This window comes from Oncorhynchus tshawytscha, linkage group LG14, assembly GCF_018296145.1.
Source record: "Oncorhynchus tshawytscha isolate Ot180627B linkage group LG14, Otsh_v2.0, whole genome shotgun sequence".
In the NCBI taxonomy this organism is placed as follows: Eukaryota; Metazoa; Chordata; class Actinopteri; order Salmoniformes; family Salmonidae; genus Oncorhynchus; species Oncorhynchus tshawytscha.
In genome coordinates this window covers 18,674,645-18,696,860 of record NC_056442.1, presented here as the reverse complement: position 1 = coordinate 18,696,860, position 22,216 = coordinate 18,674,645, and the positions used below count along the sequence as shown (strand labels likewise).

Sequence of the window (22,216 nt, the reverse complement as noted above, 5' to 3'; positions counted from 1 at the left end):
CAAATTAACTATATCACTGGATTTGTGGGGGCCTTACAGGCAGACGCTCCGGGCTCGCTGTCCATGACAAGACGGCTGGTGGCGGCCCCCAGCTCGGAGAGGGTGCGTCGGGCCATGGGCAACGCTGGTTTGGGGATGTCGTAGCCGTTCTCCTCCTCTACCTCCTCGGGAAGCTCCCGGACCGGGCAGGGGATCTCCCAGATGGGACCATTGGTACTGGCCATGGGGGGCAGCTCAGAGCAATCTGGGGAAGGGAGGGATTCACAGTCAGGTCAGAAGGGTGAAATGATACAATGGCATTTTAATCTCCTCAAATCGAAGGGAATTTAATAGAATGGGATAGAATAGAATAGAGTGGGCTAGAACGGTGGGGTAAAATGAGAAGAGAGGTGGAGTGCTGAACTAGCAAAGATGGGGTATACTACATGCATGTTCATAATAAGCAGAAGCAGATTGTGTTTAGGACAGAGTGGCCAAAAAGTATGAGTCAAAAGTAATTCACTATGTAGTGAATAGGGTGCCATTTGGGACACAGCCATAGTTTTGTGATAGGGCAGTACCTGAGTCTCTGGCCAGGTGAGGCAGGGAGGCTGTGAGGGCCTGGGCCTGGATGTTATACATGGCTTCATACATTTGAGGTCCTTCATCCAGGTCCTTCAGCATGGGCCTATCAAACACAGAAAGGGGTTGGAGGCTAAGAGGACATGTCATCATATGGCTCGATTTTATTATATATATATATATTTTTTTAAACTTGGGTTTCTGCTATTGACGTGTAATCAATTGTCAGAATAAGAAAATACATTACTGAAGATGTACACAGTACACCTACAATATCATCACAGTTATCAAAGAACGTACAGTGAAACTTTTCAATGAAGCGTTTCTCAATGAGTGGGTCTTATAGCAGATGGTGCTTACCATGAGTTAAGAGAGCTGGGCTGGGGGGGTTTGGGGGCTGGGGCCTCTGTCACCACAAGGGGGGCTGCCATGGGAGCCAGGACGGGCCGAGAGGTGGGGATCATGTAGTCGGACTCCTCGTCACTCTCGTAGGTCTCCCCCCCAGCCACAGGCTTCAGATCTGGATGGGGTCTGACAACGCAGGGAGTGAGAGGGGGACACTTAATATAAACAGATTGGGATTCTGGGACCTGATCGGGGAAAACTCTAGGTTCTGAGTATACCTATACCTCAGGTAAAGTCACTCAGCCAGGAAAATCTCCTGGGCCTTATACATCATATAGCACATTCACACAGCAGGGAGAGGAGTGTGTGTACTGTACCTTGTTGCCAGAGCATAGATGGCATTGGCCGAGACCGAAGGCCTCACTTTGGGGTTGTCATACTCCTGACTGCCAGATGCCGTGCCTCCAAAACTCTGGGGAGGAACAGAGAAGACGCCGCTCAAGTTCCATTTCAGTAAATACTCACTTGTGATCCTCACACAGTCACATGCAACTGTACACACTCTTGGTATAGATGAAATCCATGTCTGTGAAACCACATTTAACCAACTGCTCTAACGGAAGCTAGTATTATACCTGGGCTCCCTTCACCAGCTGATGGTCCAGACTGAGCGAGCTGTTGTTCCGCTGTCCGTCTGTGCATCCGTCTAGGGCTGACGGTAGGGCCAGGGGGAGGGAGTGTCTGTTGGAGAGCTGCCTGTCTCCCACACCGGGTGGCTGTCCGGGGGCCTTGGGCACCGGCCTGGGGTTCCAGTCGGCCAGGTTGCGGTTGGGCGGGGCCGGGGGGAGCTTGGGCTCCCCCAGGGGGGTGCAGGGTAGTGGCCGTCTGCCGAGCCACCCGTCAGGCCCGGCAGAGAGAGGTCTGTCTGGTGGAGGAGGAGGGGGCAGGTTCCTCAGGGCTGGGGGCAGGGGGAGAGGCTTGTCCTTGTGGTGGGAGGACGCCTACAGGCAAGGAGGGCACAATTACAGACCATGAGGACTGAATCAATTTCATCTGTTTTCATAGGAAGTAGTAGCCTATTTCGTAGGAGCATTTGTCAACTTATCACGGAAGCACATTAATTAACAGCTGTCATGCCAAAAACACTTATTTTTAACAAAGTTTGAGGATTTTGGTCTGTGCTATACAAAACATAAATTACTGCCACTTATTTTAATTTCTATTCAACCTCCACTGCGGTCCAACAGTGGCTAAATAGGCCCGATTCTCCGCACACATTTCAATTTGCGACATTTCCATTTGTTAGACTGTGAATTGCGCAGAGAGCTTGCCTTGGACGTGGTCCCTGGGCTGGATGCTCCTGGGGGGTTGGGCGGTCGGTGTTGCAGGAGGTCGAGGCGGGGGGGCACGGGGGGCAGGGAGGACTGGGGCGCCAGGGACATGGGCGAAGGGGGCCGCTCCACCTGCAACATCACACGACAGCTCAGGGAGAGAGTTCTGGGAACTTGTCACTGCACACTTCCTCTTCAATACCAAAGAAAACAATTCCCAATCACATCAAAGCTGTGTGATCTCACTCTCAGAGTACTCGTCTATTCAAGCTTATTCCACGGGCGGAGTTCTGACATGTTACAAAGAGACAGCTGAAAGATGCCGTCTCACAAGAGGAGAAAAATAAAGACCCCGCACATCAAATACCTGGAAGAAGCAAAGCTAACCCGGAACCTTAGAAGTCAATGATGAAAGCGATGTGAACTTACACTCTGAAGGTGCGGGAAAGAGAGAGGAAGAGTTCCTCAGAAGAGGAATTTATAGTCCACAAGGATTACAGTAGGTTATGTGCCCGAACTTTCAGTAGGTAAACTTTGAGAAAGAAACGTATTATTTGTGACAGAATTTATCTGAACGTTCCAATATGTTGTACCTTGCTGAACGTGGCCCAGGGAGAGGAAGAGTAATGTAAAGTTGTCCCTGGACACTTATCTTGGGTCAGTTTTCGCATTTCCCCCACTAAAATATTAAGAATAGGGGAGGGGAAGCTGATCCTAGACCTGTACCTAGGGGAAACTTCACCAAGAAGCTACAGTAAGGAGGAAGAGGGCTCCATATCAGATTTAGCTAGACCATGCTCACCTTGGAACAGGCCAGCTTGCTCATCATGAGGTGGGGGTCTTCCAGCCGGTCGTCGTCGTCATCGTCGTAGCTGGGCGACGGGGCACCCTCCGCCCCAAAAATACCCCTGCAGCTCCCGTAGGATCCCCCTATGGGGTCCTTGGGGTCAAAGGGGTCAACCACGATGGGCTCCGTGCCCTTGATCTCACACCGGCAGAATGGGCAGCCCTGACCCTCCGACTCCTGAAGGAGAAGAAAAGAATCGAGAGAGGGTGAGAGGGGGATTAGGAACATTCATGTCTACATGAGAATGCACATGCATGCACCCACATATACACTTCTGCCCACTGACCCACACACCCACCAACCCGCCCTACACCCGCCTTACCCAGCAGTGTGAAAGAGACTAACGGTACATTACCTGCCAGGCGGTGAGACAGGAGGTACACATGAGGTGACCGCAGGGCTCGATCTTCACGTCCTTGTCGTTCTCCGCACAGATCTTACACAGCTGGAAGGTGGAGCCCATCTCACAGTACAGCTCATATTGCTCCTGAGGACATACACACAGAGATGCATAGTCAGCCATGGGATTTCAGCAGACCTCCCAGAGCGTAGGATAGCATGTACATTAAACACAAACGGAGCAGATTAAAAGCACCCGTAGTTTAGTGTGTTTCTTATATTGCAACTAAAAAGGAGCCAGGGTCGTGTTCAGTAGGGCACACCACAGCAAAAACATTTTAAAACAGAAAAGAAATCAGAATTTCCTACTGGACAAGTTTAAATAGTACCCGTTTTCACTCAGTTTCAAACAGTTTACTCTACAGAGCAGGACCCGAGATTCAGGAAGTGCAGTATGTAAGGTTATGAATGCGAGAGAGAGAGACCTACCTGTGTGACTTTGATATGGTCTTGTGGCGAGGGCTCACACAGTCCTGTGAGGTCTGGGTTCTGGGAGCGCCCGTCGGGGAACAGGTAGCTGGGTAGAGGAGATGGTCACTCACAAGGGGAAACCAACACGCATACAGTACCAGTCAGAAGTTTGGAAACCTACTCATTCAAGTTTTTTTTTTATTACTATTTTCTACATTGTAGAATAACAGTGATGACATCAAAACTATGAAATAACACATATGGAATAATGTAGTAACCAAAAAAAGGTGTTAAATATTTTAGATTCTTCAAAGTAGCCACACTTTGCCTTGACAGTTTTGCACAACTCTTGGCATTCTCTCAGAGGTAGGTGTGTCCAAACTTTTGACTGGTATTGTATGGTGTCTCAAATGACACCCTATTCCCGATATAAAGTACACTACTATTGACTAAAGCCACACAGGGCTGCCACAAGGGTTTAAAAACACGGCACCGGCCTCCCGGATGGAGCAGTGGTCTAAGGCACTGCAACGCAGTGCTAGCTGTGCCACCAACGATTCTGGGTTCGAGCCCAGGCTCAGTCGCAGCCGGCCGCGACCTGGGAGGTCCATGCGCAATTGGCCCAGCGTCGTCCAGGTTAGGGAGGGTTTGGCCGGCAGGGATATCCTTGTCTTATTGCGCACTAACGACTCCTGTGGCGGGCCGGGCACAGTGCACGCTGACCAGGTCGCCAGGTGTACTACGGTGTTTCCTCCGGCTTCCGGGTTGGATGTGCATTGTGTCAAGAAGCAGTGCAGCTTGGTTGGGTTGTTTCAGAGGACGCTTGGCTCTCGACCTTCGCCTCTCCTGAGTCCGTACGGGAGTTGCAGCGATGAGACAAGACTAACTACTACTAAATAATAATAATTAAAAACACAGCACCATATGGGGAATAGGGTGTAATTTGAGTCGCAGCTGTATGTTTTTGACTACGTCTTTCGCGTAACCTTGAGGCCTAAGTGATACTTTACATAGTGGCTTTATAGAACACATGTATGAGGCTCTTTGCAAAGCAAATCACATGTAGCCTACAACCTTTCACAGACTAATTCAGCATTTGATTACAGGCTGGAAGCGTTTATAAAACAAAAACAGAAGTTTGAACACTGGCATACTCTAGTAACCCCAACAGTACACATTTTTTGTTTAAACCCCCGGACAAACAACTCATTCAACTTGTCAAGGAGTTGATTATTAGTTGACAAGTAGAATCAGGTGTGCTTGTCTGGGGCTACAGCAGAAAGGTGTACTGTTGGGGGTACTCGAGGACCAGAGTTTGGAACCAATGCTGTAGGAGACGCCATTATAGCCACTATCCACCCAAACCACTGACTGCACATTGCAAATCAAACTCTCCTGCTGCTTATGAAAACAGAAGGGGAAATGGAGTCGTGGCCGATGCAACATGAGACATGTTGCAAGGACTTTGAGATGTAAAATTATCCCCATTGTTTATAGAAAAATCAGCTCGAGTTGAGACTGGAAAGAGCGAGAAATAGACAGAGACGAGAGAAAGAGAGACGAGAGAGAAAGATACAGTTAGAGAGACCGAGACAGGAAGGCAGACGCACAGAGAAAGAGAGGTTGGTGAACTCACAATCCTTCCCGGAAGCCGTCGATGAGGGCCTGGAAGAGGGGCTTGTTGTGGGGGATGGTCTGCAGGATGTTCCCATCTGCAGTGACGTAGCCGATGGCCCACTGGCCCAGTCGCGTGCAGCTCAGCCTGAAGATGTAGCTGTGACACACACACACACACACACACACACACACACACACACACACACACACACAAAGGACTAATGACAATAGGGAAAACACCCCCCAAAAAATGCCCAATCCCAGCTCATCCCCACCCTAACCAAACTCCTGGTGAGCTTCTCTGTCCTGAGTTCAATACCAAAGGATATATTTTCATTAACAAGCCTTTTATAAAGCAATTGCAGGCATTACAAACTTTTGTAAACAATATACTGTACATGCCTATGAATTGTATTGCTTATAGTGTGAGTGTGCACACTATATGCAATTCAATTTATAAGCGTGTACAGCATACGCACGCACACACAGGCACAGCTTACAATGCTGTACACACTCACAACGCTTGGAAACATTTACACATCACAGGATCCTCAAGCATTATTAATATGAATACACCATCCACACATAGTTAAGTAACGCTTATTCATTCAAATCATTTTAAAAAGTCACCAATTTTGTCATCTAGGAATAAGAGGTTGAACGAAGGCTCAATACTTGCCGCGTTGTCACACACTTGCCCTCTGTTGGAGCGAGTACTGACATCCGCCCAGTCTCAATAGACCCATTGATGCTAGGTACCATGCTGTTCCATGTGCCACAGGGGGGGGCACGTGAGACTAGGGGTGAGGGTGGACTGGCGCCTTCTGGTGTCATTGTGCAAGTGTGCGTTCGACAGCCACGCTGGGGGTGCTCGCCAGAGTGTGTTAGGTCGAGTTTGTTAGTGTGTGTGTGTGTAAGCTCATGACAGGCAGACTGTAAGAAAGCAGTGCGCTTTAACAGTAGTCTAAGTAGCTGTTTTTGGAGTGTGCGAGTATGTGACAGCACGGGCAAGTCTCAAGTCAGTGACCATCACATACGTTGTATGTGGAGAAAAATAAAGGTGAATATGTAAAGTCATGATTATAATGAGAGAGTAACTTGAATGAAACTGTATAATTAAGCAATAAGGCAGGAGGGGATGTGGTAAATGGCCAATAAACCAGGGCTAAGGGCTGTTCTTATGCACAATACCACAACCCCCCGTGGTATACGGTCTGATATACCACAGATGTCAGCCAAACCTGCATTCGGGGCTTGAACCACCCAGTTTATAATAAAACATCATCCTCCTCTCTTCATTGTGTTTGTACATCGACAATAGAGGAGAAAGTATATCTGGCTGAGGTGTGTGCGCACGCGCATCAGGGTGCATACGGTGTGTGTGCCCGTGTGTGTGTGTGTGAGAGAATGTGCGCATGTGCCTGTATGCAGACTCTCTCACTGACCTGCCAGGCTTGTGGATGAACTTCTGCAGCCGGGCCTTGACCTCATCGTAGGTGAGAAAGGCCATGTAGCCCGGGTGAGTCACCGCCAGGCTGTTCCAGTTCCTCAGCAGAGACGACCAAGGCTGCACACACCCACGCAGCACAGAGCAGAAGGTGAGTCACGCCGCCGCAGAGTGGTACAACACAGCGTCACAACACAGTGGTACACAGTGGTACACCGTGGCGAGTAATGAAACAAATCATGGCTGACTCTTAAAGCTCCCTTTACTTTCTCCAGAGATGCAACCTTATCTTCATGTCAGATCTGCCCCCGGGGAATGGTAATGTGGTAACGACAGTGAGAAGCTACGAATGTACTGTACTAAGAGTCAATCACCCTGTGCTGCAATACGACTGCCTGTGTGACTCAAATTAGAGAGTGTTCAGAGTACCCTGACACACCATCAGGAACTATTTTTCAGCCGTCTGGTCTTAAAATGTATGTTCGGAGACAACAGAAAAGAGGAAATAGAGTTAGGCCAGTGTTCGTGCAAGTTCTACTGCTAGCAGATGGAAGCTAACGCACTATGACAAACTCGTTTCAAATTGACTTAGCAATTAGACTAGCATGCGTAGCGGTGCGAAGGGGGATCCACACCAGTGAGTTTGTGAGGTCTCATGACACGTCAAAAACTGTGAAAGAAAGCGTGAAGTGAACTCGTGCTGATGGTTTAGTGGCAAAATGAAGTGGAAACAAAGTGACCAAAGACCGAGCCTTGTACAATACAGTCAACCAATGGGTTATGCATGTATGGGTGAGTACAATACAGTCAACCAATGGGTTATGCATGTATGGGTGAGTACAATACAGTCAACCAATGGGTTATGCATGTATGGGTGACCCAACAGACCGCAACAATGCCATCCTGTCACTTCCTCTTCTAAAAGACGCATTCTCAGACGTCATTTTTAACTGTAAAATGTGGAAGTATTTTAATTAAGACACTTTTCTTAGCCCACGCCCAATGTACACAACCCTAGGACGCGACCCTTGAGTCGGCTAGGCTACATCAGCCAGCTTTCACTTCCGGCCACAACACGGACGGAAAGAAAGCGACGTCACACCCATCGTAAAACGCGTTCCTCTTTACCTTGCTGAGTGTCATGCATGCAGCATCACCGATGAGAGCCGCTAGCAAGTCTACTAACGTGCTACACCTAACCGTCAGATAGCACAGGAACCATAGTCATAGATAAGACATACCGGGCAGACGGCAGTCATAATTATACATTTACTACGACAGGCAAAGGAAGATAGCAAGTAGCAAATGAATACGTCACAAAATGGCACCCTATTCCATATATTGCACTACTTTTAACCAGACCAGTCTTGTGTTACTAACTGGAAATGATGCCTCCATCCAATGCTGCCCTACTGCAGTTTATCCACTATCGCTCTATCATACAGGTTCATTCACATGCTGATGAGAAGCACGACCTTGATGTGCAGGGGGCTTCAAAAGAACACGAGCGCTCTCAGCAAACACGCCGCGGCTATTTCGAGGGCGCGTCCAAAACCCAAATAAAGGGCATGTATTCAGCTGTTCGGCACGACTCGCAGACAGCCAGCCACCTAGGTTGCACTGTATCCAATCCACTCACTATCACACAAGCCAGGGAGCTAGCTGGGGCCTAAAGAAAATACAAAATAAAATGTTGAAGAAAAAATAAGACTGAAGAACACTTCCCCCTCAGGGAACAAATACTAGTTGTGCCTTAGAAACAACAAAAGAAACAGGTGACTAAAAAGGGGAACATTTACATAAATCTTCGCTTTGAGGTATTGAAATTGGCATGTAAGTGGCGTGGGTCATATTCATTAGGCACCAAAAGGAAGAAAATGGATTGAAACAAGGGGCAACTAGTTGCACTTGTCCAATTGGGACAATTACTTACGGGGGACATTGGTTGTTGGTCTTTTAGCATTTAGGCCACTGCACACAGGGACAGCAGCACTAAACATGACGTGTGTGAAATTCATCTCCGGTGAACGTACATTAGTCCAAGACTAGGCTTAATCTGTGTCTGGGAAACAGCCACTAGAACTTTTTCCAATGCAACTAGATTAGCGATGCGTCACTAGTGGATCAGAATTGCAAAAATGTCACGCAGTCATATTTCCTAAGGACTAGTCAGATCCCGAGGTCCTTTGTGACAGGACGGGTACGTTTTAGTACAGTTTGTTCCTCACAGCTGACTAGCAGTGAAAGAATGGCCCAGTAAGCTCTCTCTGTTCTCTGTACGGTGGCTACTTAAAAACGTGATAGAATTAGCCCCAAAAAAGCCACTCCTCTCCTAGGCACTTAACAATTTCATCCAGTCCCGACTCCCTCTAAAGCAGCGATTCTCAACTGGTTTTGAATGGGTAGTGAGTGGTTTAACTTTTAATTTATTTTTATACAGCAGTCTGAATTTAAATGACTAAAACCAGGTATGAAATGTTTAGAAATAATGAACCTATATTCTTTTGTTATAATTTAACCTCTGAACTACTTTTCTTCAATCATAGTATTTTCAATATATAGTTATTTATTTAGCAGATTTGGTTGATTTTGGAGTCTCAAACCAGAATATGGGTTATTGACAATAAAAAAAGGTGGGACTGTTGTTCCGTTGCCATATAATTAGCACATTAACTGTCAATATAGAATTGAACCGTTTTCCAGACCGCATTTTGGCAAAAATAAAATTGCGATGCGAATATTGTATCGTGACTAAGAGAACCTGGTTCAATTTGGCTCCTGAAGCAAAACCAGTTGAGATCCACTGCTGTAAAGTGGGTTCTTTAAGAATTGGAGACTGCATTATGCCAACAATAAGAGCCAGCAAGAGGCCTCAATTCAGCCTAGAGACACGCAATGCAGCCACTACAAAACACTGGCCCTCTATCTCAGCAGGCAACAGCTCATAGCAGAGAAACACACATGGCCACAGTAAGTATTGCTTTGCCAAACTCATGTGTAGTTAGAAAGTGCGGCTATGGTAAGAGACTATTGGCTAGAGTGATGACCATTGTTTGATCCATTACCCCCAGCTTTTAAACTGTAGATAGGAGTTAGTGATGGTACAACGGTGTGTGGTGGAACTATGGATGACTATTCTATGGGAGCTACAGTAATATCTAACAAGATTACTGCACTGTCGGAACTAGAAGCACAAGCATTTTCGCTACACTCGCATTAACATCTGCTAACCATGTGAATGTGACCAATAAAATTTGATATACACACAACACAAATACATTGTCTGACTCTTTTCTCAACTCATCTCAAGAGAAATTGTGCACATTGGCGCAGTGGAGTGTAGTACAAGGTGGGCTGTGTGTGAGTGTGTATGTGCGACCCTGAATTTGAGTGTGTGTGTGCGTGCATCTAGGCATGCGAGTGTGTGTGTGTGTGTGTGTGTGTGTGTGTGTGTGTGTGTGTGTATATCCATGCACTTGTGCTCGTGTTTTTGTGTGTCCATGCGCATGTACGTGTGTTTGCACGTGCGTGTGAGTATAGGCCCAACCTGGAAAAGCCTGGTGAAGATGTCAAACTCGAAGACGGAGATGTAGTCGTTGCAGGCGAGGTCGATGGTGGACTTGAGGGCCATGGCTTCCAGGCCCGAGCTGATGGGGTGGAACTCGTGCAGTGCCTGCCGGAACACCTTCCAAGGCACTATCGTCCTTAAAACACATCAGGACAACAAATTTACTATACTATACCCATTGAGTTGAACAAGCAACGTTGATGCAGCGTATTAAACCTTCCCTGTTATTGCACTTACGGTGTCCGATCCCACTTCTGATTCTACCCTGAATATTCCAAACATGTTATTCGCTTCAGCGCAACAATAGTGTTTAGAGCAGGGGTCAGCTGCGACATTAAGCCATGGGACGATTTTGTCATTTTTATGGAGACATTTTATGGAGTTGCTTTTCCTGGTTCTGGGTGTTTATGGTGACTGACAAAAATGTGACTAATAAAAAGAGTTTGGTTTAGGAAGAAACCAAAAAAAAAAAAAAAAAAAAAAAAGTTAAAAAAGACTCAATTAACTACTTTCTATCGGTTTACCTAGGCTACCTCACGTAGCTTGAAACATCAAAGCAATTTCTTTCTTCCAATTTCCATCGTGTGCATAAATATATCCAATCTTACCACTTAAATGCAAATACTTTCACTATGACTGGCTAGCCTGCTGTAAATGTCAACTTTTTCTAGAGAGCAGAGGTGGACTCACTTGTCCCCAAATGATCTTCTCCAGAACTCGGCGGCGTCAGCCTTGGTGATCCTGAAGTTATCCCCCTGGAACAGGCCGTTGGGGAAGATGGCTTTGAGCTCAGCCAGCATGTGACTGAAGATCAGCGACAACTTGGTCAGGTTCCGTCTACAGAAGAGGAACAGAGAGGGAGAGAGTATTATACAACTTGACGATGGATGGTTCCTCACCCTGAAAATAGTCTTATGGGCCAAGACAAACTAATCCATGGTGCGATTCCCTAAAACAGCCACTACACATTTCAGCTAAATTTAGCCACCGATAACTAATATGTCATGTTAACATGGCTTTGTAATTTCCACACCACAACATAGAGGCCAGGGGCTGAACTCCATGGTGGAAGCTGTGAGTGAGTGAGAGAGAAAGTGACTAGACCTCCATCACATTACACACGCTAGCCTGGGTGTGCAGGTTGGGGTTCGACGGTAGAAGGGAGGGGTTGGAGGCCACAACATGCCTGGCACACTTTTCTGATTCCAGAGGCCCCTGGGCAGATGAGCAACGAGGCAAGAGGCAGGCGGGTGAACGCAGTGGCGGCAGGGGGGACGAAGTGGCAAAGAAAGCACGGAATAACACAGTGAGGGATTGTACGAGGCTCTTGGGGGAGGGGGGAGCTGGGAAAATTGACATGCACAAGAGAGCGCGAGAGTGTGGCGGCAGCGTCTCTCCCTCTCTCCAATGTCAGCACAGAGGAAGGGTGGGGAAGGCCGTGTAAAGGGATAGAGGAGAGGACAGAGACTTATGATGAGCTCGAAAAAGACAGTGAGGATACAGAGACCTTGCCAAATTGTGTGAGCGTGTGTGTGAGCATGTGTGTGTGAGCGTGTGTGTGTGCACGCCTGTGGGGGGATGTTTTGACACACAACTGCCAAGATGAGAAGAAAAAGAAATGCAGCCTCTTTTTTTGCGAATGGCTTTGAGTGAGGCGAGGCATTCTGCAGCAGTAGAAGCCCATCTGCGCCCGCTAGAAATCAGTCCTGTCCCGTTTCCCCTCGTCACCTTGCAAAACTAAACCCGTCTGTCTGACAATTACATTCTCTAACCCCTCCTTCACACTTTCCAGTTTAAATGTCAAATTCAACCAATGTGCTTAATTTAATCACAACAATATATTTTCTGCTGGAAAAGTATGCCAATTATAAATGCCCACATTTCTATAAGGGTGTTGGTGAGGTTGACATCTCCTGTTGGTGAGGTTGACATTACTGACCCTAGCTAACCGAGTGGGCAGTGACGGCAAACAGAAAGCGTATATTGGATTCACCTTTACACACACGCACGCTGTTTGTGTCAGGGTAGTCTTGCGTTGCCATACCGCTAAAATCATGCCACTGTCACACCTCCCTTAGAGGTCGTGCAAAAATTATTTGAATGGCCTGCTGGCTCCCAGCGGCAAGATTTTGATTGGTTGCTACATTTCAAGAACCCTCCCCCCACATGCTGTTGGTGCTACGTGTTATGTTCATCACTGTTTTCAGACCAGGAAGGACACGTTTTGCAGAGTTGCTCCGCATGCTAGTTAGCACAATTGGAGTTCCGCCCATGCAAGGCATTTGATTGGTTTGATGTGTTGCGTCACTAACTTCCACCGGGTCTTTCCCTGCCTTCCAGTTTTAAGGAAGCCTGGTTCTTGACAAGGCTAGTGTGAGGGCATTGCTCTGTAGGTGGCAAAGTGCCCTCGGTGAAGCACAGCTGTGTCCCGTCACTGGCATAGGGTATGCCTTGTGTGTGAGAGAGACTAGGGTGTATGTGTCTAGTCACCATTAAGGGTCACAGTCTACAAGACAGCGAGTTAAACTGCCAATCCCGAGAGTGATGTTGTAGCTTATGAGTTTACAGTGCGCCTGCCAGCGTGTCTGTTGTATGTGTGTCCTCATATCTCTGACTAGGGTAGAACTTGGTGCTACAACGCTTGCTCTGTATTTCTGTGCGCGGCTGGGCATGGCTCCAATGCTACAAGGCTAAGCCAAGAGAGGCAGGGAGCCTTTAAACCTTTAAAACGCATCTCCTGTATGTTGTTTGATACAGAGACTACCCTAGTGGACAGTGGAGACGACACACTGCTTAGCTATTCCTATCCTATCAGAGGGAAAGGTGGCGCTATTAACACATTGTTTAGGCTTATCATATCCTCTCAGATCCCAACAAGTGCATATAGACTTGTCCTCTACTCTACTCCTCTTTCCTCTGTCTGTTATGAGTCATCTGCTTTAACTCAAAACCAGTCTTCACTGATACAACAATAGCACCGAACGAAAGTTAGTTAGAAAGTCCAAAAGACCAAGCCAAAAAAAACAACACAAACCCATTCATTATTTATGGCCATTCCTTTTCGTCTGAAAAACCCAAGGACATCGTTAGCCAGAGAGGAGAGGAGAAAAAGGAGAGGAGAGAAAGAAAAAGAAAAGGAGGGAGAGAAAGAGAGTGTTTGAGTAAATGCAACCTCAGTGCGTGGGCGGCTGTGTGTTTTGCTAACCCCGGCGCGGCACTTCTTTTTCTTGCATACCAAATGGCACCCTATTCCCTATATAGTGCACTACTTCTGACCAGCGCCAATGGAGCTCTGGCCAAAAGTAGTGCACTATATAGGCAATAGGGTGCCATTTGGGATGCATTCATTTTCTTATTCTGCACGAGCTACCGTAGTTAACCCGCAGATACATATACCCCCCCAATCCACCATAGCCTCGCTGTTACCATGGAGATGGGCCAAGCTATCCCTGGATACGGAGCTCGTGGTGACCCCCTCCTCCTATAAGGGCCTGACCTTTGACCAGCAGCTGGCTGCTCCCTTCCCATCTCCAGTTTTCCGCGATAGAAGGCTAGAAAATTAAAGCGGCGGCCCACTTGAAGCCAATTACTGGCGAACGGACGGTCTGGGGGACTAAATCACAGTGGCTGGTGGCACTACACATTAGGCCTACATGACAAATCGGAGAAAGAGGGATTGACATGATGTAAGCCTGGTGGTAGGCCTACTCTCAATGCAATACAATGTAGCAGTCGGGCTGTCTGTGTCTGTCTGTGAACTAGGACCCTCAACACCCACCGTGCAGCAGCAACACAATCACACCACAGTAGTCCTAGACACTTCTACAGAGAAAAACATCGCAACCACACTGGGTTCCCCTTTCATCACATTATACATTTAACTCTCCGGAACTGGCTGCTCACCGGATCTCTGTCAGGAAACAGCAGTGACAGCAGACTTACGCACACAAACAAGTGCGCTTGAGTGCACGCACGCAGAGACACATACTTTGACTGACACATCCTGATGCACCAACGCAAAACGTAGAGGCTCACTTTTTCTTATTTTTCTATTAATCGTTTAATTCCTCTAATATCATCCACCCTGATAAAGACTGAAAGACACGAGTCGCCACCTAAAAACGCTCTACTCGAAAAGTGCTATTCCCTGCTAACAGTGTTAGAGAAAGCGACCGATGGATAATCTTACCATTTCCTGTCTAAATAGCCTTACGTCGCCTATTTGCTGTGTCCCCAGGTCAAATAAGGAACAGTTTTTAAAGCCTAATGTTCCTCATAACCCAGTAGGAGAACTATACAGTCTATATTATTTTGAAACTGGCAGCAGCAGTATGCCATAAATAAACGATGCAGTGTTGCTTCCGTGTGTGCATACGTGCATGTGTGTGTGTGTGTGTGTGTGTGGGTGTGCGCGTGTGCGATCAGGCTAGGGATGATGTGCAGGCCAGTGTAACTCAAGCTGAAACGGAGCCCAGGAAGCATTAAGTGCATTTCCATTCACAGCAGCGCTAACAGTTTGGCCTGCATGTGGCATGATGGGTAAAATGCCTGTCAGTCGAGGGCATTTCACAAAGCCAAATTAAGTCAGAGTAGATAACTGGCATGGTCCCTAATGGCCTAATGTGAAATAAAAAGCCTGTGTCCGAAATGGCACCCTGTTCACTGCATAGCGCACTTCTTTTGACCAGGGCCCACAGGGCTCTGGTCAAAAGTAGTGCACTAAATAGGGAATAGGGTGCCATTTCAGGCGCAACGCAACATTAATCTATTTTGGACTGCTTGACTAAAAAACAAAAATCTCGGCCGACCGTCAGCCTATCGAAAAAACAATAAACCAGTCGACTAAATTGGGTCAGCCCTACCTGTATGGCAATACGTTGAGAAGTTAAATATAAAGGATATGCGAACATTGCGAGGTGGAATTGAGATACAGTAATGGTAGTAGACTACCGGTGCAACGCTTAACCATCTGAAGGGACCGAGACCAAAACCATTGCTGGCAGCTGTATTGTGAATTCACATTGAATTGTAGGATTCTTTCTTATTGATCTTATGGACAAATGTATTTAAAAAAATAAATAACAATTTAATGCTGTTAAAACATTAAGAAATGTTTTCCATTTCTCACATCCAACCACAAATTGTCTGTTGATCTGTCAGAACTCGTCAAGAAATAGCCCAAAATTCTCAGACAGAACAGTATTGGAGTTACATATTAGTAACTGCTGGTACATGAAGTGGCAAAGAATGTCAAATTCAGCAGCGGCAGGTAGCCTAGTGGTTAGAGAGTAGGACCAGTAACCGAAAGGTTGCAAGATCAAATCCCTGAGCTGACAAGGTAAAAATCTTTTCATTCTGCCCCTGAACAAGGCAGTTATAACCCACTGTTCCTAGGCAGTCATTGTAAATAAGAATTTGTTCTTAACTGACTTGCCTAGTTAAAATGTTATATATAAATAAGCAGACTCAGAGTGATGCTACAGTATGCAAAATGCAGGCTCTCTCACATTCTCTGCATGTGCCCTAAAAATGTACACATCCTTTGGAATGATTTCGTTATCTGGCAGTGCATTTCCCTATTGCTGAAATTGATCCGTTTGCGCAGACCTTTGCCAGCAAATAAGATGGGAGAGATAGTCAAAGCCAATAGCCTGCTACTGAGTGAGGAACTATTGTCTTACCAGCAGCCTGGTATAGAAAATGGGTAGTCTATAGAAAATGGGAAGTCATATCCACGGGGAAAGGCTCAGGGCTTTGAGGGACTAATTTAGCAACTGGCACATGCCCTCTGCAAATAGAGGGATGTTGTGGTACTAATGCTGGCAGGGACATGAACTTGGCATGATACCACACAGTTCCGGCAGCACAGATAGGAGGCAGAGAAGCCCCTTTTCATAGCAGCTACATACGACAACTGTTTTGTCAACATTCGAAAAGATAACAAAATGAAACCATGCAATAGTTTTGTCTGCTTATTTAGAGAAGAGACTGAATGTGGCATTAGAAGAGATGGACACAACAAAAGGGGTTGTGTGAGCCACTGAGGCACTATCAGGGACGTGCAGACTAGCTTGAGACTGCCAGGTGCAAGAAGATATGGGAGGCTTCCTCTGTCTACAGAGAGAAATGAGGCACAGACAGTGAGTGTCTGCAGTAGTGAGGAAGATGAAGTAGGAGTCCCATGGCCAACCATGCAGATCCTTCTCCCAACATCACTGGGGTCCCACCATCTGCAATACCCTCAGCTGTAGCCGCAGAGGCTGCAGCAGGCTGTACAGGGGATGCATGAATGTAGACGGGAGTCCTTGCTTTTAATGTTGATCTGAAAACATAAATCCAACAAGGCCAGGATCTGAAAACATAAATCCAACAAGGGCATGTGGTGGAGTGACAGGAGGAGGAGAGAGCAGCCACGCTAAAAAGGAAAGCCGCACTCCTGTTCTGGTTTCCTGCCCCGTGGATATGAAAATGGGGCTTGGAGTAGAAGAACAGCCTTGTCTCACGCTTCGGACTGCAGATGGATTACCCCTTCCGCCCCGGGACAATTCTCCGGTTGTCCTCGTCCCAAATGGCACCCCACTCCCTACATAGGCCCTGGTTAAAAGTAGTGCACTATATTGGGAATAGGGTTCCATTTGGGAACCAGCCCTCTCCCCCCCAGGATATATTAACTACCAGCAGTCAGGACGGAGCGCTGGTCAGGGGCTTAACCAAGGAAGCCAGATCAAACGGCAAAGCTCAGGGAGGTCTGAACAATATCCGGATATAGGGGAGGTTGGAAGGGCCTATTTCTGCACATATTGATCAACTCCATACTCAGACTGGACTTTGTGGTTATAAACAGGCTAGCGTTTGCAGTGCTCCTTCTCCCTGTAGCGCACCCTCCCCCTCTCTCTGAGCGGGGTAGAAATGGCACTAGGTGGCCTGTGAGAAACAGGAAAAGGAAGCTCGCAGTCTACCGGGAAGAAACTGTGTGGCGAGCACAGTGCGTGACAGTGTCACTGTTAATCATTAGTTCCCTTCTAGCAGCTCACAGCCCGCAGCCAACACTTCACCCCCTCACACACAGCAGCGTTGCAGCTAGACTCCCATGTCAGGCCACCACCACACAAAAAAGCACAACTAAAATTAGCAAAAGGCTAGGCTTTCAGTCTACGGTGGTTGTGGTAATCAACCAGCAATTGTCAGAACGCTGAACGCAAATATCACTCTCCTCAGAACTATGGGGGCTGTGTGTCAGTATGTCTGCGTGCAAGACGAGCAAAAAATATTTGTGCTGCTCAAATCTAAATATGGAGGGCCGGACGCCAAAATGAAAATAAACTGAAGAGCAAATTTCGCGGCGGTAATATTGTGGAGAAGTCTGCAGGGCATCTCGGCACCACATCCAACCACTATCGCTCTCTGTACTGCAACGGTCTGAGAAGAAACAACCGTGTGGGACGACCACGTAATCAGCATATCATTCACAGCTAGCATGCTGAAATGGTGCTCCGTCTTTATCAACAACCAGAGGAAAGGGAATAGCTAACATTTTGTCCATAGAGGAGACTATTTAAGTCGAGGCTGAAGGTAACACTGTATCAAACTATTCTAACCATCTCCAGCCTATCCAGGAGGAACGAGAGTGGTAACGTAGGGCTCTACAGTGCGACCATTTTACTTGCATCTGCGCCTAAATATTTAGCCGTGCGACCTGGAATGTTAATTTGGGAGCACAATCTTTAATATGTCAAACATTTTTCATTGTGCTCCTAAAATTCTGTGTGTCTGCCTACATCACTGCAAGCCCCGCCTCTCCCATCTCCTCATTGGTTTTTAGGAGCATATACCCACGTGGGTGATTGATTGAAAGACTAACTGAGGTCCACACCCCAGTCCAGTTGGTGGTGGTAATGCACCTTAAAAAGTTGGTTGCCAACTGCCATAATAAGCCCAAAGAAGAAGCCTTAACTAGAAACAACAGTTTACCCTTTTATCTGTGGATTAATTGTCGAAGTAGAGGACCTTACTCATTTCAAGTAAAAATAAAAACCCAATGTTTATATCCCGGGACAAATTAGCTAGCAACAGCAAGCTAGCTAGCTAAAATGGCTATGATCGTTTCATGCGTTTCGACCTGTCCCCAAATGAATATAGTTGATTCAGAGTTCGTTTTGATATTTCAACCTCTGTGTCCTGATCGCGTCTGGTGTGGGTGGACAAAAATCAACATGCGCGCACCCGGTTTAGTCAGCATGTAAGGCACACCGTGCTAAGAGCCCTGGTATGGGAGGAGTGTCACACAGCTAAGGCCGTTTGCGGCTGGTAACACACTAACCACGCTACTGGGCTAGAGCCTACTCACTGAAACCCTCCTCTAGGCACAATAGTGCTCTTTGTCTCTGGTCCCTGTGTGTGTGTGTGTGTGTGTGTGTGTGTGTGTGTGTGTGTGTGTGTGTGTGGTGGGGGGGGGGGGCTTCATCGGTTACTACCAGCTCCGGCTCTAGAACCCACTCGCTCTGTAATAAAGTGATGATGAAAATGTATTTCACAAAGGAGTGGTTACGACCGTTCAAATGGGCCCGTTACTTAATGCTAATTCAATTAGGGGGAAGACAGAAGAGGAATGTGAGCTGGCCTCCTCCTCTCCCTTAGTGTCAGCACAAGGAGACTCATTGTCCAAAAAAAAACAGAAGCCATGCAAAACTACAGGCAGAGAGTCGCCGCTACTCTGATTCGTTGCATTAAAAGAAGGAAATGAACCACAGTTTTCATAAAAAACGTTTTTTTAAAAGGGTTGTGTTTTGAGTACATTGGAGATGAGCTCAGGGGCCCAACTTGTGTCAGTTAATTAAAGGAGAAAATATTTGGCCACATCCTGCCATTGATACTTGATACTTAACTCAAGCCATCATATTCATGCTCCCACTGCGTGTAACCGGTTGACCCTGGGAGAGGCTTGGAGTGTGTACAGCAATAAGTTAGGAATGTTCAAATCAAGCTTCATTGTCATTTTTAACTGTATAACCTGGGGCCATAGTTATCAAGCGTCGGAGTAGGAATTATATGGGGTGCCGTTGGCAAAGTAGAATAGACCATTTTTACAGCCTATTTCCCAAAAATATTTAAAGCCAAATCCTGCATTTCTGACGGGATTTATAAAATGTCGTCAACATTAACATTCTTGTTCAACTTTGCTAAAGGCACTGCATACAATTCCCTTCTCTGAGATGCTTGAATAATTTGGCCCCTGAGCTACAAATCATAAAGGGAAAATATGATATTGGTCATGTCAAAAGACGTTAGACTACATTTTGATTAGCAATTTCATCCAAAACGGTGCTCGTTAAATTGATACAATTTAAGGCCAAGTGGCAAACAATAATGCAGGCACGAGGGATAGGTGTGTGAACATGCGGGTCTGTTCAGATAAGACGTAGTCATTGTTTGTGTGTGTCTGAAAGTTGATCTTATGTGTACGTTTGTACTGTGTATGGAGCGATATTTTTTGTTTTTGATGTTATTCAAAAAGCTACGGTGTTAAGACTACATTTTGTATTTTTGCAATTTCTTTAGCTCCTTTACAACCCTCATGTCTGTGGGAGACTAACGGCAAAGCCTGTGAACACAGAGACAGACAGAACACAGGCAAATAGATCAGCGTCACCCTGACCACAAATGTTCACTTGTACAAACCACAGCACCCTTCTCTTTGGCTGTTACTCAGTACAAGACTACATTGCTCCACTTTAAGGAGGCGCAGAAACATACCCACCGATGAGATCTAACCCGACACCTGCCTGCTAAGACAGGGAGGGTTTCAGCACACACACAAAAATACCCCCCTTCACTTCAGATATAGGAGAAAGAAATTCAGAGCCTTTTCACGCTATTGTGCCATCCCAAACCGTACTGGCTCAGATCGTTGCTTTTCAACGTGTTCCTTCAAATCACAGTTCCTGGACTTATGGTGGATGTGTAACCAAGGCCAGCACCGTACAGCTCGGCTTAGCTCTGGGCTAACGAAAAGGGTTAATATTCTGGTAGTGAATGAACTGAGCGTGATCTAACACAGGTCAGAGTGCGACCTCACAGGAGCATTTCAGGAGGAGGATAAGACGGCTCAATACACGCGCTCGTAGTACAGAAACAAAAAGGCACTTATCTTGATGTCTTGGGAAAAAAAGAAACCGTTTGTTTTTTTTTTTAAATCAGGAAATGGCAATTGTGAGACCAAGAAGTATTTTAGGAAAAGTACCTGCATTTCGTCAACAACGAGTTCGATTTCCACCTCAATCTCCAACAATGTCATCACCATCTCACCTGGGCTGAGAGTTCTCCTCATACATGCGCTCCTTGCCCTCCTTGAACAGGCTGATGGTCTGCTTGGTCTTCTTGGTCAGGTTCTCCATGAAGACGCGGAAATACTCGTTGTCGCCTAGCGTCTCCATTTTGCCCTCGTAGCGGGACAGGATGGTGCGGAGGTGCTGGTAGGTGTCTGGCAGCAGGTCCAGGATGTAAGGTGGGCTGTTCTTCAGTGCCAGCTTGGGGTTCTGGCACAGTCGCACCACCTGGATGGAGGGAGAGGATAGGACACAGAGGAGATGATGAATCAGCTTACTGAAACACATGAGAAGTCAGCAACGGTGGTGGATGAGACTTAGTAGTATGCGAATACATACCAGGGTTGGGATCCATTTATTTTTAATACAATTCAGGAAGTAAATAAAAATCCTATTTCTTGAATTGAAAAGTTGCACATTGTATTCTATGATGTTTTCAATTCAGGAAGTGAATTGACCACAACCCTGACAAGTACCCAAACATTAACTGAACAAACTATAACGTCTGTGCACGCTTGAGTGTTTAGCCTACATACACAACGGTCAGTGAAAAGGGGACCATCGATATCACTAAAACTAAACTACTGCTGAACACCATTTGATAAATACATCGGTATGATAGTGTGATGACGTGGATTATATTGATCATAACACTTTTCACCTAAACGTAAAATACTCTAGCTCTCTCTGACAAGTAATCACTTGCGCACCAGAGTGTCGCCAGAGCGTCAAGTCCAGTAAGGACTAGGGACTACAGGGAAGTGAGAGAGTGAGAAAAGCCACTTGGAGGAGAAGTGGCAGAGCGAGTGAAAGTGCCTGGGAGAGCGAGTGAGAGAACAGTGCTGAGATAGCAAACCCTGAGAGTCACTAAGTGAGTCTATTTTAAGGCCTTCACACACACACAGGTCTGTCCCTCTCCAATACACAAAGGGAAGGGTTCTGTTTTCTTATGAATCTGCAATATTTCTATAGGCTATGCAACTGCAGGAGAAAGAGTGATGGCTGCTAATAAAAATAGGATCCCATCAGACTTCTATAGGCTAGGCCTACTATATTTATTTCTCAACTTTCCTAATATTAAGCACATTGCTTATATTTACAACAGGAGTATAGCCTACCTGGCTGGCATGAAAATAAACCACGGTGGAAAGCATCCTGCATTCGCTATTTAAGTGCATAGATGACAACCTCTTCCTCAATGTGAGCAAGACAAAGGAGCTGATCGTGGACTACAGGAAAAGGCGGGCCAAACAGGCCCCCATTAACATCGACGGGGCTGTAATGGGGTGGGTCAAGAGTTTCAAGTTCCTTGGTCTCCACGTCACCAACGAACTATCATGGTCCAAACACACCAAGAGTCGTGAA

At 46.5% G+C, this 22,216-nt stretch overlaps 1 protein-coding gene across 1 annotated transcript in view; it reads right to left on the bottom strand.

Annotated features, from left to right (window-relative positions):
• LOC112266723 (E3 ubiquitin-protein ligase CBL) overlaps positions 1–22,216 on the bottom strand; it is a 36,803-nt gene that overhangs the window by 4,538 nt on the left and 10,049 nt on the right. Inside the window, exons 2-15 of the mRNA XM_024444452.2 lie at positions 20,832–21,079; positions 11,217–11,363; positions 10,506–10,662; positions 6,957–7,078; positions 5,531–5,668; positions 3,913–4,000; positions 3,440–3,571; positions 3,040–3,261; positions 2,238–2,369; positions 1,542–1,907; positions 1,284–1,378; positions 922–1,092; positions 561–667; positions 38–244 (exon numbers count right to left, since the gene is read on the bottom strand). Of these exons, the coding sequence (XP_024300220.1) occupies positions 38–244; positions 561–667; positions 922–1,092; positions 1,284–1,378; positions 1,542–1,907; positions 2,238–2,369; positions 3,040–3,261; positions 3,440–3,571; positions 3,913–4,000; positions 5,531–5,668; positions 6,957–7,078; positions 10,506–10,662; positions 11,217–11,363; positions 20,832–21,079 (2,332 nt within the window). The remainder of the gene's footprint in view (positions 1–37; positions 245–560; positions 668–921; positions 1,093–1,283; positions 1,379–1,541; positions 1,908–2,237; positions 2,370–3,039; positions 3,262–3,439; positions 3,572–3,912; positions 4,001–5,530; positions 5,669–6,956; positions 7,079–10,505; positions 10,663–11,216; positions 11,364–20,831; positions 21,080–22,216) is intronic.